Source organism: Salmo salar, chromosome ssa01 (genome assembly GCF_905237065.1).
Source record: "Salmo salar chromosome ssa01, Ssal_v3.1, whole genome shotgun sequence".
NCBI classification, from domain to species: Eukaryota; Metazoa; Chordata; class Actinopteri; order Salmoniformes; family Salmonidae; genus Salmo; species Salmo salar.
This window is the reverse complement of record NC_059442.1, coordinates 145,080,660-145,096,597: the sequence shown is the minus strand read 5'-3', so window position 1 is coordinate 145,096,597 and position 15,938 is coordinate 145,080,660. Positions and strand designations below refer to the sequence as shown.

At 42.3% G+C, this 15,938-nt stretch overlaps 2 protein-coding genes and 1 pseudogene across 5 annotated transcripts; all 3 read left to right on the top strand.

Annotated features, from left to right (window-relative positions):
* Nucleotides 1-1,074: 1,074 nt before the first annotated feature.
* LOC123725545 (tRNA pseudouridine synthase A-like) lies at nt 1,075-4,815 on the top strand (annotated as a pseudogene). The gene is made up of 6 exons (XR_006758059.1): nt 1,075-1,255; nt 1,900-2,132; nt 2,992-3,129; nt 3,322-3,424; nt 3,732-4,428; nt 4,632-4,815. The product of XR_006758059.1 is annotated as a tRNA pseudouridine synthase A-like (transcript).
* A 254-nt stretch (nt 4,816-5,069) lies between these two features.
* LOC106566309 (nucleolar complex protein 4 homolog) lies at nt 5,070-11,861 on the top strand. Its single transcript, XM_014134223.2, has 15 exons — nt 5,070-5,292; nt 5,464-5,584; nt 6,607-6,713; nt 7,628-7,735; nt 8,051-8,200; nt 8,429-8,531; nt 9,556-9,590; nt 9,695-9,745; nt 9,833-9,944; nt 10,192-10,252; nt 10,507-10,617; nt 10,744-10,907; nt 11,080-11,162; nt 11,265-11,378; nt 11,596-11,861. Exons 1-15 carry the CDS (start codon nt 5,140-5,142, stop codon nt 11,713-11,715), a joined length of 1,593 nt encoding a protein of 530 aa, XP_013989698.1. The 5' UTR covers nt 5,070-5,139; the 3' UTR covers nt 11,716-11,861.
* A 302-nt stretch (nt 11,862-12,163) lies between these two features.
* LOC123725546 (vacuolar protein sorting-associated protein 29) lies at nt 12,164-14,889 on the top strand. 3 transcript variants are annotated; one of them, XM_045691654.1, is made up of 5 exons: nt 12,240-12,257; nt 13,048-13,059; nt 13,833-14,024; nt 14,149-14,384; nt 14,537-14,889. In XM_045691654.1, the coding sequence occupies exons 1-5, from the start codon at nt 12,255-12,257 to the stop codon at nt 14,652-14,654; spliced, it is 561 nt and encodes a 186-aa protein (XP_045547610.1). In that variant the 5' UTR covers nt 12,240-12,254; the 3' UTR covers nt 14,655-14,889. The 3 variants fall into 3 exon arrangements, with proteins under 3 accessions (XP_045547613.1, XP_045547610.1, XP_045547609.1); XM_045691657.1 differs by lacking the exon at nt 13,048-13,059 and having other exon boundaries at nt 12,164-12,257; XM_045691653.1 differs by lacking the exon at nt 13,048-13,059 and having other exon boundaries at nt 12,240-12,272.
* Nucleotides 14,890-15,938: the final 1,049 nt, after the last annotated feature.

The following is a 15,938-nucleotide window of genomic DNA, read 5'->3' as shown; positions in this document are numbered from 1 at the left end:
TATGTCATACATTGTTGTGCCCCTGGCCTGAGAGGATGGAAGTTCACTTTGTAGCTAGATGTAGAAGGCTAATGTTAACTAGCTAATGTTGCCCATGAATGGAAGTTAGGCTAGCGAGCAAGCATTTTAGCCAGGTAGCCTAGGACAATAAAAAATAAATACTTTACTGTATGACAGAGTGATAGACCGTTTCGTCAACTTGAAAGAGAGGAGGATGGCATTGGTGTTTCTCTACAAGTATGGTGAGTCAACATGTTTTACTACTTGTACAAACGCATGTGCAGCCACATCATATTTAGCTTATGTTGATTGGACTAAATTGTTTTTGGTATCTTTTAGTTGTGACTGTATTAGACTAAGCAGAGGTGATTTGTGGATGTTGAAATGTTGAAGTTGAAATGGTCCTAGAATAGTGGAGGCAGCTCCTGTTTTCGTTGCGACTTGCGTTAACTGTCTGTTGTTCTAAATTAATAGTTGTTTAGTGGTCTGCACATGTCGGATACATTCACTTGCTTGACCATGATGTAGGTCATGTAACGGTCTGTTACTGTACATGCAATATTCTTCGTGTACTTCACTGAACAGAGGTTACTATCTGGTTTTGTGATAAAACAAAGGTGTGGTTGAATTTATTCTGCCACTGTGTCTTCTTATTGTCTTGGCCTTTAGGCCTATATATCATGGTCGCAGGGCATAGGAATTAACAGGTTATAGAGCAAACAACACAATTATCACAAAACAGGTTGTATTATGGCTTGAAATCATCATCACATCTGGTTGGCAAGCATGTGAATGGTTTGTGTATGGTAGATGAAATGGTGGAACATGTTATATTGTTTTATGTTGAAGAGAGGCGAAAGGCTATAGTTATTGAGGTTGGATGGAGTTTGGAAAGGGATTGTAGAAGTTAGTAGGGCTCTTTTTTTCTCAGAAGTACTGAGTCAGGTAGAATGATTTAGAAATGTGGAGCTTATGTTGTAAACCGTGATTGACCACACACTCCAGCACAGTAAGTGGCGGCATGCACCTTTAACGTTTGTTTGCAGAACCGCCATTATATCATAGAAGAAGAAGGGTAAGGTCAAAGTTGATTTTGCCCATGTGTGTCGCTGTTGCTGCCTGCAGTGATTGCTATCTAGCTTGTAAAGGGTTTCTTGCATTTTTGTTTCAGATTGTACAGCTGTCGTAAATGGATTAACTGCCAAAGTGGTGCTATAAGCAAGACGTGTATTTAACGATTTTTTGTGGATCACACGTGAGTCTCCTGCAAAGGATTTTTCCTATTTATTGCTGGTCATGGTAGCTAGTTAGCTGGCAAGGTAGAAAACCATAGGCAATTTGTATTTGTTGTGTGATGAAGCTAGTTTGCCTAGCTGAATCGGTAACGATAGCTAGCTGGCTCCTATTTAGATCTTCAGAACTTAAAACATGATCAAATGTCATTAAATGAAGACTTAAGAAATGATGAAAATGTGTCCACCAGTGTTGCGTATCAGAAGCGACAGTAAACCTAATTTAACGAAATTAGCTGACTACTTTGGAAGAAAGTCAAATTAAGAGAATGCATATTGTTGTGGTGTTCTAGTGTTAGTAAACGTTCATGTAATGATGAGCATTAGCTCCTCCTCCAGGCAGGTAGTCATGTAGATCTGAAATGATTGGATGTGTTACCTGTAGTGATTCTAGAGTACCTAGGGGAAAGGGGCTAGGTATCGATTTCAGCCTTAAGCCCACTGCTGGATTTCATTCCAGAAGGTTGTTCCCTCCGTTCTGGTCTCCTTCACTCCCCTTCTCAGATAGGATTTTTTAGATATGAAGTGATTTATTAGGAGAAAGGAACAGGGTGGAAACTTAACTCACTCACAATACTATCCCTTTAACTTGCTGTGTTTTCACCAGGTTGGCTTTACAAGTGTGCAGGGATCCGGTGGATGATGAGTGAAGAAGAGTCAGGAAATATGCTGATCAAGCCACTGAAACGAGTGGAGGAAGGAAATGGAGAGTCGGGTGAGAATGGACACATCAGAAAGAAGCTGAAGTCTGTAGAACCGACTGGCAATGAGAGGAAACACCCCAAAAGAAAAGTGGTCCTGCTTTTGGCATATTCAGGCAAAGGTTACTACGGTATGCAGGTTGGTATTAATCTTAATCTTTTCATGAATGGATGTTTTAATATAAATAGCTAGTCCTCCATTTAGGTGCAGCTTTCTAAATATACTGAACAAAAATATAAACTCAACATGTAAAATGTTGGTCCCATGTTTCATGAGCTGAAATAAAAGGTCCCAGAAATGTTCCATACGGACAGAAAACATATTTCCCTCAAATTTTGTGAACAAATTTGTTTACAACCCTATAATCCATCCATCTCCTGTAACAAGATAATCCATCCACCTGACAGGAGTGGCATATCAATAAGCTGATTAAACAGCATGATCATTACACAGGTGCACCTTGTGCTAGCGACAATAAAAGGCCACTCTAAACTGTGCATTTTTGTCACACAACACAATGCCACAGATGTCTCAGGTTTTGAGGGATCGTGCAATTAGCATACTGACTGCAGCTGTTGCCAGAGAATTTTAATGTTCATTTCGCTACCATTGGCAATGCGTCCAACCGTCCTCACAACCGCAGACCATGTGTAACCACTCTAGCCCAGGACCTCCACATCTGGCATCTTCACTTGTGGGATGGTCTGAGACCAGCCACCCAGACAGCTGATGAAACAGGAGTATTTCTGTCTCTAATAAAGCCCTTCTGTGGGGAAAAACATATTCTGATTGGCTGGGCCTGGCTCCCAGTGGGTGGTCCTATGCCCACCCTTGGCTACGCCCCTGCCGAGTCATGTGAAATCTATAGATTAGGCCCTTATTTCAATTGACTGATTTCCTTATATGAACTGTAACTCAGTAAAATCGTTGAAATTGTTGCATGTTGCGTTTTAGATTTTTGTTCGGTATGCTTAATCTGCTGGGTTTTGTGTTTCAGAGAAATGCTGGATCCTCCCAGTTCAAAACCATTGAGGATGAGCTGGTCACAGCACTGATTAAGTCTGGGTGCATCCCAGACAACCATGGAGATGACATGAAAAAAATGTCGTTCCAAAGATGTGCGAGAACAGACAAGGTATGGGAGGCAAGCATGGAAAAGGCTTGGTTGCTGTCTGCACAAATGCATCCCTTGAGCAAGTATCCTTACAAATGTTTTATACCTGAAGATATTAAATGCACAGGAAAAGACATACACTTTGTGTGGCCTCAAACACAAATTCATTGTTATTACCTTGCTTTGTGATCAGCTTCATTTGTTTTCTGTCAGGGTGTTTCTGCAGCAGGTCAAGTGGTCTCTCTAAAACTGTGGATGATTGAAGACGTAATGGAAAAGATCAACTCCAATCTTCCACCACAGATCAGAGTGCTGGGTGAGATCGCACTGCTTCCTGTCAAATGTGTTGGAGACAAGCCTAAAACCGTCACAAAGCAGCCTATGGTTCTTGTATAAAGACAAGTCTTGGTGGTCCCTTTTGGGAAGTAATTGATTCAAGGTGTTATGTGAAAATGTGTTGGACATGCGCTGGCAATGCAATGTTGTTTGTCCAATGCTGTTTATTCTGCCTATTGGCTTGAACATATAATAAAAACAATTGATATCAAAATAAAACTTTAAAGACGAGAACAGTTTAGTTACCAATGTTGTTCTGCATCGTTTGTGATCTTTTGTCCCTATAGGTCTGAAACGAGTGACTGGGGGCTTCAATTCTAAAAACAGCTGTGATGCCCGCACATATTCCTACATGCTCCCCACTGTGGCCTTCTCCCCAAAGGACTATTACACCAAGAATTACGCTGCGTTCCGCCTTGAGCCAGAGACACTGCAGAGAGTAAACCAGCTGTTTGGCAGCTACAAGGGCACCCATAACTTTCACAACTTCACCTCCCAGAAGGCCGCATGGGACCCCAGCGCCCGCCGCTACATCACAGAGATGTCCTGTGGCGAGCCCTTTGTTCGTGGCGGCGCCGAGTTTGCAGAGATTACTGTGCGTGGCCAGAGCTTCATGATGCATCAGATCCGGAAGATGATCGGCCTGGTGATAGCTGTGGTGAAGGGCTATTCGGGGGACGAAGTGTTAAAGCGAAGCTGGGGTGAGGAGAAAGTGGACGTGCCCAAAGCCCCGGGCTGGGCCTGGTGCTGGAGAAGGTGCACTTTGACAGGTACAACAAGCGGTTTGGTGGGGACGGCCTCCATGAGTGCCTGGAGTGGACTGAAGAGGAGCAGGCCATCTTGGCTTTCAAGGAGGAGCACATCTACCCCAGCATTGTGGAGACAGAGTGCCAGGAAGGGTCCATGGCTAGCTGGATGGCCACACTGCCCATACATGACTTTGAGGCAACTGCAACAGGAGCTCAGGATAAGGATAGGGAGCAGGTGGGTGAATACAACACAATTATATATTTGCCAGTTCAATTATCAGTGGTTCTTTGTTAAAGTCCTACAAAATATTGAACATTATTAGATGAATCATCAACTATAAGCACTTCACACCCAGACCTCATAAAACCTGCTGTGTTTTTGGGAGGTGCCATCACCTTCACTTTTTTGAAACTCATAAAACTATTTTCCATTTTCAGGATGATGAGGAGGGTAATAGATCAGATTCTGCACTTTGAAGTCTCTGGCAAGTGGAAAGACACCTTTTGCTTTGCTGTATCTCAAGAATGAGCTTTTGTTTTGCTATGGAAATGCATCGTCAGTAATGCCACTGATTTACTCAATAATGAAGACATTTTAATAAACATTTTTGTTATTTTTAAATCATTGTGTGAATCCTTTCTAGTAAAATCTTTCAACACATTTTATTTGTAAGGATTTGTTAGTTGGATGTGTTTCATGAAACAAACACAGCTTGATAAGACATGTAGGTCTAAGACAGGATGCAATGATAGGAATGATGGTATTTTTATAAAGCTTTCAATTTGTTTTGCGATGTCACATGTAAATTATGGTAGTACATTTGTTACAGTACTGCTAGAATATTTATTTGAGATATTTGGCCAGGCCCTGCACCGTACACGCCGACCGCAAGGGGGCGAAATTAGAACGTAAAGGACGTCAACACTACCCTCATCTGGGGGGAAAATGGCGACTTCGAAGAGGTGCAACGTGAGTTCGGAAAACTTAACCGTAAATGATGTGAAAACACCTAAAATAGACATCAACAGTAAAGTAGATCTGATTATTCAGAGCAAAAAACATGCCAACGATGTGTTCGACGTTCTTGAGTATCTTCAGGTATGTAACTTAACGGAAACGTTCTAATGTGTGTGTGTTCAATGTTAGCTTTGCCTCTTGGTTTTGGAAAGCTAGCTAGCTAGCCCCCCCACATTTTGTCCCCATGGTTCTCTTGGTGATTGACGATCTATATTACATATCAATGCACATTCTCCCCACTTTCATCCTCAGTCAGAGAAAGAGAAGAACGTTGTTTGTGCGATTAATGGATGTACTAAACTGTTCAGCACGTTGTTGGAGAGGGGAGACCTGTATGTTGGGCAACTGCCCAAAGAAGAGTTGTTGATTGGTGGTGAGTATCAGTTTTGCTCTGCAACTCCAGATCTGGCAACCAGAAAAAAGGTATACTAAAAATATATAAACGCAACGACCAACAATTTCAACGATTTTACTGAGTTACAGTTCATATAAGGAAATTGGTCAATTTAAATAAATTCATTAGGCCCTAATCTATGGATTTCACATGACTCGGCAGGGGCGCAGCCATGGGTGGGAGCCAGGCTCATCCACTGTGAAGCCAGGCCCAGCCAATCAGAATGGCTTTTCCTCACAAAAAGGCTTTATTACAGAAAAATACTCCTCGGTTTCATCAGCTGTCTGGGTAGTTGGTTTCAGACTATCCCGTAGGTGAAGAAGCCGGATGTGGAGGTCCTGGGCTGGCGTGGTTACACGTGGTCTGTGGTTGAGGGCGGTTGGACGAACTGCCAAATTCTCTAAAACAACATTTGAGGCGGCTTATGGTAGAGAAATGAACATTCAATTCTCTGGCTACAGCTCTGGTGGACATTCCTGCAGTCAGCATGCCAATTGCATGCTCCCTCAACTTGAGACAGCTGTGGCGTTGTGACTAAACTGCCCATTTCAGAGTGGCCTTTTATTGTCCCCAGCACAAGGTGCACCTGTATAATGATCATGCTGTTTAATCAGCTTCTTGATATGCCATACCTGTCAGGTGGATGGATTATCTTGATACAGGGGAAACGCTCACTAACAGGGATGTAAACAAATTTGTTCACCCAATTTGGGAGATTTGTTTTTGGTGTGTGTGTATGGAACATATCTGGGATCTTTTATTTCAGCTCATGAAACATGGGACCAACACTTTACATGTTGAGTTTTATATTTTTCTTCAGTATTATTGTGGCATTTCCTCACCAAGGACAACAAATGTAGTCTGATTGGGAAAAGTCTTTAGTTCAGTAACATCTATAGAGTTAGACTTCACAAATGAATGATATACCTTTAGGTGTCTTGTATCTCTATGTTGCTTGGGCCTCAGGCTATGCCGGCCACTGACTTTTTGTGTCCTGGCAGGTGATCGCAGTGCGGATGAGAAGTACTGCATGTTCATCCGCCACCGATACAACGGTTGTTTGGAGCTGCTGCTGGAGCACATTAGCCATGAATCATACCAGATTAAGGCGAGTTACTTTTTTGCCAACACCAAAAGGTCATTGTTAGGGCCAGGAGGGAAGACTCTGGCCTGGTCCCAGATCAGTTTGAACTCTTGCCTACTCCTTATCACTCAATTTCATAAGGAGTTTGTGAGAGAGCAGAAACACTGGCAACCAGGCTAAGAAAACTCTGGGCCCTAGTTAGTCCCAATTGTGGCACATAGAAGAAAAAAAACGAAATGTCCCTTGTCGGTCACAAACGTTATATAAAATTATATTTGAACATACTCTGCCGATTGGCCGTCGGGGTTGTCCTTCAGTGGGTTGAAATTTGAAACAAAATATCCACAGGAAAGTATTATTAAAACTACTTCTAAACGCAAGTCTCGGGCTGTGGCAATCAAGAGTTGTGCACGTGCTTTAGGTCAAGAGCAAACAAGATGGAAGTACATGCACTTAATGCATTCATACTAACTGAAGTCTTGCAGGTGTTTACATTTGCACATATGCTAGGGGTAGACATTTCAACAGCAGTACTGGCACTCTAAAAATTCTGATAAGTAATACTTTCCTGTGGATATTTTGTCAAAAATGTTGACCCACTGAAGGACCAAACTCACAGACAACCGGTCAAGTAAGTTAAAATTGTATTTAACATTCTGGCTTGTAATTAAACTGTTTGCAGTGCTTTGTTTCAGACTGTATACCAGTAATTGGTATCTCAGTCTGATTTAGGTTCTAGAATAAAGGGTCAGCTGCTTCATAAGTTCTGCTTTATTAGGGCCTGGTGTTTTTATGGTGTCTGGTCACACGGTAAAGAAAAAACATTGGTCCTAATCATTAGTAACGTATGGTGTGTGTGAAATGTACTTTTTTTAAATGAAGGATTTAGTAAAATGTTGAGTGTGTTTGGGCTGACGATGCTATTTATTCCGATGCAGGAGAGTGCCCTGTGTGCACTGATGGAGTTTGCCTCCATGGAAGGGAAGTTCCCCCTCCAAGACTTGGATTGGAGCGAACACTACAGCTTCCCAAGAGAACTCATCCAGGTAGGGGTTTCAGTTAAATACTGTACTACATGTTAGTTGCCTGGCGCAAATGTTACACAATTTAAACTGTCATAAGGGTGCATTTGCGCACCAAGATGCAAGTTTGAAGCTGGACCACATCTATTTATGTTTTATTCAAATCAAATATATTTTATTCAAAGCGACTTAGTCAAGTGTGCAGACATTGTTGGTATGGGTGGCACCAGTGGCAACCGATCCCAGAATCCTTGGCGTTACAAGCGCCATGCTCCACCAACTGACCCACACCTGTTACATTGAGATTTTGTCTGTAACGATCCATTGCTCTGTGACCAGGCAGTGGTGGAGCGGCTGCTCTCTCAGGAGGAGGATATGGCAGTTCTTATCTCCAGATTTCAGGAGTACCTGGATATGGAGGATGTGCGTTACTACGTCATGAGCTCCGTCCGGGAGAACGTGGGCAGGGTGATGGACAAAACCAAAGGGGTAAGCCCAACCAGGACTTGTGTCTGCGTTTGGAGGTTCTAAATGAGATGGTTTATTGTAACTTGTTTAGGTGTTTGTTTTTTATAGCAGTTATGTATTTTTAACATTCTTCACTATTTTGTCTTCAATCACCTCAGTTGACTTGTGCTCCATGCCTTAGCTCAAGTGTTGGGCTGTCATATCTGGCTGATATTGTTTGTTTAGAATGGTCTTGTCTTGTCGCTTCAGGCAGTGATGCCCATTTACCAGAACAACGTATTCACTCTGCTGTCCAATATCAACATGCCTAGCCAGGAGTCAGAACTCACCAACTACCTGGTCAAACAGGAAGGTCGGCCTGCTGTTTTGCTCTTATGCTATATATTAAAATGAAAACAATGCATTTTTAGTAACTTGTATGCAACATGTTCTTAAAATTGTCCATATTATTCAATGGGAAGGTGCATAAAGATGGAGGCCCCCCATGTACTTAGCACAAATGCTTAGTTCGCCGTATTGTACATTGCTCCGTTTTTTTTTACAGCATTAGCACAGTATACATGATCCAAATTCTAGCTCCAAGACGGTGGCAATTGGGAAAAAAACAAAGTAAATTGTGCTGGTTTACTGGTACATTGAACCATGTCGTGCGCCGTAGTTTACGAACTCTATGGGTAGTGCTAAAAACAATGATGTCATATCTGAATTCCTCTATCTTTATGCACCTTCACCATTGTTATGCAAAGGTACCGTTAATTTATCCGAGTGGCTGTGTTGCCAAATTCTCTGGATGTCTCTTCCTATAGCTAAACACCTGAAGCTTCTGTGTGTGCGTGGGATTCTCTACGCACAGATTTTTTTTTAGCTGCTGCTCCTTCCACTGCCGCTTCCCCCTTCCTCTCCGCAGCGATGATCGGACGTCTTTGTCTGGTGTAGCCGACAACCTTTGACATGTTGTAGAAAAGATGATTTAACAAACTTTGTCTGTTGTAACAGTAGGCTATTATAAAACATAAGCACAACAGACGGGCAGTCTAAATAGCGATTTCATGTTCTTTTTACATGAGCTATGTAGGCAGCAAATCAAACACAAGCAGAACACAGGCAGTCTAAATAGAGATTTAATGTTATGTTTTCATCGTCATTCAAACATTGTCGAGGCAGACAGTCAAAGTTGTAGTGTTTTTTTGGGGGGGTAAGTAAGAAATGTGAAGGGAGGGTGAGCAGCAGCTACGTAGAAAAAAGGTGTGCGTAAAATAACACATAAGCAGAATGTGATTCGGTTCTTTAGCTCTGGGGAAGATGCTTCCAGACTTCCTTCTGTTGCTCAGCCTTAACTTACTGTGTGATCGATTGCCCCTTGGTTCATTTTACAGCTAAACATGAAGACTGGAAAGCAGCCAAACTAAAAGTAAGCAAAGCCTCCTATCAACTGGAGAAAACATGCTTTTGTGTCTCATGATTAGAAGTATTGCTATAAGTGTGAATGTAATGATTATCTCTCCTTCCCATCAGGAACACAAGCGTGCCTTTGAGCGGTTGTGGCTCGGGTTTCTGAAGTATAAGGTATAAGATCCACTTTAACATATAGACCACCTTTGTTCCAGCCTAGAGTCCCAGAATTTTCAGTCTCATGTCTTTCATACCCTGTAGTTGCCCAGCAGCATGTACAAGAAGGTGCTGGTGATCCTCCATGACTCAATCCTGCCCCACATAAGCAATCCCACAGTGATGATCGACTTCCTGACTGCAGCCTATGATGTTGGTGAGTTGAGTTTCCATAGTTTGTCACCTATAGAACAATCTGACTAGATGCCACACTGTACTGAAAGAGAAGAGTACTGCGAGAAATATCTTATTTGTGGTGTACTCTAACCATGAGTGGGCATGAGTATGTTAGAACTTCTGTAATACAGCCATACTGATCACCCACAGTGGCATCCTGTGTAGCTTTTTTTTGTACGACTGGGAAAGTTAATTTCTGGTATATTGTTTTTTCTGTGTCTGTACAGGAGGGGCAATCAGTCTGCTGGCTCTCAATGGCCTGTTTGTGCTCATCCATCAGCACAACCTGTGAGTATTCCACACTCTTAGTGCAGAAAGTACTGAACCAGGGAACGTTGTCTTCATTAAGCTTCTGAAGGTTTAGGTTTTTGCATTGGATGCAAACTATTTAAACAGAGGTAGACATTACCCACTATCATAGGAACAAAAAAACCTGGTCCTAGCTATTGAATATGTTTCAGTTGGAGTTACTTTCCCTCAACACTAGAGTCAAGTGACTATTCTAGTAATAACCGTCTAAGTGTGTGCCTGTGTGTTTGCAGAGATTATCCCGATTTCTACAAGAAGTTGTACAGCCTGCTGGAGCCCTCTGTTTTCCATGTGAAGTACAGAGCACGCTTCTTCCACTTAGCTAACCTCTTCCTCTCCTCCACGTAAGACCTCTCTGTCATGATCACTCCATTAACTATCGATGACTGGCATTTTATCCTCACACTTGCTGTAAATCAGTAAACAGTTATCAACTATTTGTCCATGGTGTCTTTTCTTTCTCTCTCCAGTCACCTGCCAGTCTACTTGGTGGCAGCGTTTGCCAAGCGTCTGTCCCGCCTGGCCCTCACGGCGCCACCTGCTGCTCTGCTCATGGTACTGCCCTTCATCTGCAACCTGATCCGCCGCCACCCTGCCTGCCGAGTCCTCATTCACCGGCCTAGTGCAGCAGACGGTAAGTGTCCCCATTTCACCCCATACATTCACCTGTCTGGAGATGGGAATGAATTAATTTGATTATGATGATAATATTGTGGTGGTTTGACATATATAGGCTAGGTCTTAAAAGGGCTTTCCAATAGATAGATTTTTTGACATGGCTTGTCATTTTCTGTGTGTTTGGACAGAAGCCTGTGATGACCCCTACCTGATGGAGGAGGAGGACCCCTCCCAGTGCCACGCCCTGGAGAGCAGCCTATGGGAGCTTCAGGTGTTTAGGGGCATCCAGAGAAACAAACACATTATCCATAGAGATGAACACAGCCAAACTCACTGTGCTCTTCACTTTCCCCTCCTGCTCTCCTGAGTGTAGACCCTGCAGAAGCATTACCACCCTGATGTGGCCAAGGCTGCCATGGCGATCAACAAGCCACTGTCACAGCAGGAGGATGACATCAGTGAGCTGCTGGAGCTATCCACCTATGAGGTGAGGTGACATGACCAAATTCTGATTGTCCTTTCGTCCACTTTTTGGTCCTCCTGGTGGTTCACAATCCCAAGTGTTTTTACTTTGTTGGTGAGGATATTAATCATTTGTTAGCATGTTATGTTTGTCAGTGTATTGGTGTCTGTCACTAAATGATAAAAGCCATGCATGTACACCATGTTGTTGATGGAATGTGGCTCTGTGTCTGTGCACACAGCTGATGGAGCGGGACCTAAAGCATAAGCAGAGCAAGACTGTGCCGCTGGAGTTTGACCCTGCCACCCAGCTGCTGCAGGGCTCTGGGGGGGTGCTGGGCCTGAACTTCTCTCTAGAGTAGAGACAAACAACCCCAGGACACTCGCATACCTAGCTCTCTGAACCTCGCTGTCTCTCTCCCATATCCCCTTTTCATTCCACATCCACGATTACATCTTTCTGTTTGGAATTAATTGTACCCCAATAAACCTTTCTAGAAAACTGTGAGCTGTGTTTATAATTTAGTCTTATTGTCAGATAAGATTTACAATGTGTTGTAGATGTTGACTCATTGGTATGAATGTCAGCAATCTCTGTGAGACTGATATAATTTTATACAGAAGTTAAATAAGGTTTGACAGGGAGGGAGTAGCACTTGAAAGATACATTCACAACTCTATGCATTATGTTTATAATGCATTCGAATGGGGGCATTGAGATAGAAAGTAAAGCAATGAAGTTCAGAAAATGGAAAGAATCCACCTTGCTCACATTCGAGTATGTTCTACATTGGCCTCCGTAAAATTGCTCGGCATTCATTGGCTGATTGAATGACTTAGTGTAAACGTCATTACGTTTTCTTGCGTAGCTGCTTCCTGAAGCCCAACAGCAAAATAGACGATGGTAAGTGAAAATAAAGTAAATATTAGATTTTTTTTTAACCTTATTTATTTTTCGTTAACAGTGCTTGTATGTTGATGTATGGACTAATTGCCTTGTGACCGTAAACTCTCTAGATCCCAGCATATAAAGCATGTTGGTCTGCTAGGTAGCCCGAGATGGATGAACGATGATCACATGACAAAAAGTGGTCTGAATAACCAAACGCAGCACTGCTCAAATCAATCACCCTTTCAATCTGCATTGGGTTCTACTTTAAATTTGTCATTGTCTGTGAATCTGTGTGATGAGATTGAGTTTGCTCGAGTAGCTAGCTAACGTTAGCTAATTTCCTTCTCCATGTCTTAGCTAGCAGGTGATTTCTTCATTTTCTCTGGTTGTTTAGCTACCACACCATGTCATTTCTCATTCGTACTCATCGCAGCAAGTTACGTATTTAAATTCAGTAATATTCGTTTTTGTATTTTAGTTTGATTTCAACTTTATGGACCTTTTTACTTTGTGTCAGTGCACAAACCTAACGTTAGTGTTTGGTAGGGGCACTACTATAATCACTCACGCTTTAGTTTTGATCTAACTTGCAACCCACTAACAATTAAGCCTATCATCTATTGTCACCTTACTAACATTTATTTGTTTGTAGTTTCCTTAATTTTTTAAGTTTTCACTTTTGTCCCACCTTGTTTTATTTTTTTCCTTTCCAATCTTCGATCTTGCTTCATGTCAATCTCTCCACACACATCCTGTTACCCACCCTACCCCTGTCTCCAATCGTCTTCTGCTCTGTATTCAGGCTGGTCACCGGGTAAGTGCACGCTCTCTGTGTTGGACCCTGTCCTCTGCCTGTTCTACCTCTTCTGGAGGCTTGTGTTGCAGACTAATGGAGCGATGCCTGTCATAGTAACACCCCGTACCTTGCTAAACTCTAATTGTTAGCCCAATAATGATGTCCTGGTAATAAAGACATTTTACATACATACATACATACATAAACACCAAGAATGTTGCCATGTATTCAGGTGAGGTTATTGAGCAATCTGTTTGATACATTTAGAGGCAACTCTAAAAACAAGCTGTCTTATTTTGGGTACACTGACCCTTTGCTGGATGGTTGGTGATGTAGTATGACCTTTCTAATGTGTGATGTGGAAAAATAAATACACTTTAATTATTTGTTAGATCAGTTTGTCTGAACAGCGACTATCTGTGGGGATAGAGTATTCTGCGGAATTGGACCAGAAGCTTTAGTCCTTGATCAAATTGGCAAAACACAATCTTCTTCTAATTACCATGGAGTACTGATATACCCTACTCGAGAACTTATAGTTATCTTCCAAATCAAGGACCAAAGTTGTGGCATTTTTAAGATGAATTGAAATTCAATACGACAGACTAGTTGAGCATTTGCAAGTCACATGTTGAATTTCATTTCCTGGAGTTGGCTGAGCTGAAATGGTATCGACTCCAAACTTGATGTCATCCTCCTAATGGACAGCCTACATTTTGTAAGTATGACAGAGCTCCCTCCTGTAACTGTTGCCAACATATCTCATCTCTCCATCCACTGTTTGATGCCAGTTGGTCCTGGTGTTAGGTGACCTGCACATCCCCCACCGATGCAACACCCTACCAGCCAAGTTTAAGAAGCTGTTGGTGCCTGGCAAGATCCAGCACATCCTCTGTACAGGAAACCTCTGCACCAAGGAGAGCTATGACTACCTGAAGACACTGGCCGGGGACGTACACATTGTCAGGGGAGACTTTGATGAGGTTTTTATATCCGCTTCCCTTATGCTTTATTACATGATCCATTATATCAAAATGTATGTGTAATCTTTTAATAGGTAAGGAAAGTGGATGACCTGTGGTGTTTTCTGCCTTCTCTGCCCTACAGAACCTGAACTACCCGGAGCAGAAGGTGGTGACAGTAGGTCAGTTTAAGATCGGCCTGATCCATGGGCACCAGGTGATCCCCTGGGGGGACATGGCAAGCCTGGCCCTGCTGCAGAGGCAGCTCGACGTCGACATCCTCATCTCTGGACACACGCACAAGTTCGAGGCCTTCGAAAACGAGAACAAGTTCTACATCAACCCCGGCTCAGCAACTGGAGCCTACAACGCACTGGAAAGGTAATGGTGGAATTTCTACAAATTAAGCCGTTGGCATATTTATTGGGTCATTTAGCAGATGTTCTTAAAGTGACTTAGTAAATTGCTAACTGCTAGCATTACACTGGTGTGTAAACATAAGCATTCCTCTCCCCTGTTTGGTTTCTCCTCAGCAACATCATCCCGTCCTTTGTATTGATGGACATCCAAGCATCCACAGTGGTGACGTACGTATACCAGCTCATAGGAGATGACGTCAAAGTGGAGAGGATTGAGTACAAGAAATCCTAAACCCAGGGCTGAAAAGGGAGGGGTGAGGCAAGGGGTGCTGTCGTTCAGTGTATCGTTTCATTCCTTTCTACCTGCAGCTCCAACTACATAACCACAAAAATGCTCTACCATAACTGTTTGCTAACTTAACTCTATAAAGAAATGTATAATATCTTTTATGTCATCCCCATTGGCATGTGTTCCACCCACCATGTGGTGTCTGTAAAATTTTTAAAATAAAAAAATGCAATTGTCACATGAGTTTGCATAATGTCATTCAAATAAATATTTGGTGCCACTTTTTGAATTGTATGTATTGTCATGTAAAATGTCTTGTAAGTACATGTAGCTCCATGGCCTTTTATTTTCCTGTAGCGAGTCTTCTCTTACTAATTTCACCCACAATAAGAATCCCATTTCATTCTCAGCCACCTGTTCATATTAAATTGTAAGACACTTAAAGAAAACACTTTTAGGGATACTTCAGGATTTTGGCAATGAAGTATGCTAGCAGATACATGTGGACTTCCAGTCATTGCGCTAATGCTAGTTAGCATTGGCTCGCAAAACTACCTCTAACTTCCTTCATACTGGACACAGAGACATAAAATGATATCCACAAGATCATCTGACTCTGGGGAAGTAGATAACAGGCCTCATTGCCAACATCCCGAAGTATCCCTTTAACACTAAAAGAAAATTACACCACATGTAAAAACACTGAAAACAAATGAGCGATGCCGTCATATGATTGAGGATAAGTCGTCTTGCTCCCCCATAGACAATGAGCTCATGCATTCACTCAGAGTCATCAGCCATCTAACTCCAGGAAGTATTTTTATGAACACTGATAAAGGCACAGATGTAAGCATGGAGTAATTTGGATAACAAAATGTGTGCAATACTAAAGCAAAAACTGCCCTGAGCACTTTAGTCCTGCTTTTTGGACTTCCTGTCTTTTGACACAGAATAACCTGGTGATGTCCTGTAGGGTTAACCACAGGCAAAAAAAAAGTTTTTGACATCAGATTCTAAAAAGTAAACTCCATACACCTCATTTGTTGATTGGGGATATTTGGTAGAATGGTTTATCCATATGTCCTTGGGTCCACGATGCGGTTGAGGCGTGGTCTTGCTGCGAATTTTGGAATGATGTTAATTCGTCTCATGACTTAACATGGGTGTTCATCCAACCTCTGGATACACATCTAGGACTAGGTCCTTCTCCCTTACAGAACCTACAAACAAAAATGTGAATCCTATGAGCACTTTTCTTATGCCTCAAACAGGTATGACCACCAATCT

What these genes read in the sequence shown, in the direction of transcription:
- LOC106566309 (XM_014134223.2), top strand. Translation starts at nt 5,140, where the DNA reads ATGGCGACTTCGAAGAGGTGCAACGTGAGTTCGGAAAACTTAACCGTA. An exon ending in ACGTTCTTGAGTATCTTCAG is followed by an intron (nt 5,293 to 5,463) that starts GTATGTAACTTA and finishes TTTCATCCTCAG; the next exon opens with TCAGAGAAAGAGAAGAACGT. An exon ending in GACTGCAGCCTATGATGTTG is followed by an intron (nt 9,945 to 10,191) that starts GTGAGTTGAGTT and finishes GTGTCTGTACAG; the next exon opens with GAGGGGCAATCAGTCTGCTG.
- LOC123725546 (XM_045691653.1), top strand. An exon ending in TCAGGGGAGACTTTGATGAG is followed by an intron (nt 14,025 to 14,148) that starts GTTTTTATATCC and finishes TCTGCCCTACAG; the next exon opens with AACCTGAACTACCCGGAGCA. An exon ending in GCCTACAACGCACTGGAAAG is followed by an intron (nt 14,385 to 14,536) that starts GTAATGGTGGAA and finishes GTTTCTCCTCAG; the next exon opens with CAACATCATCCCGTCCTTTG.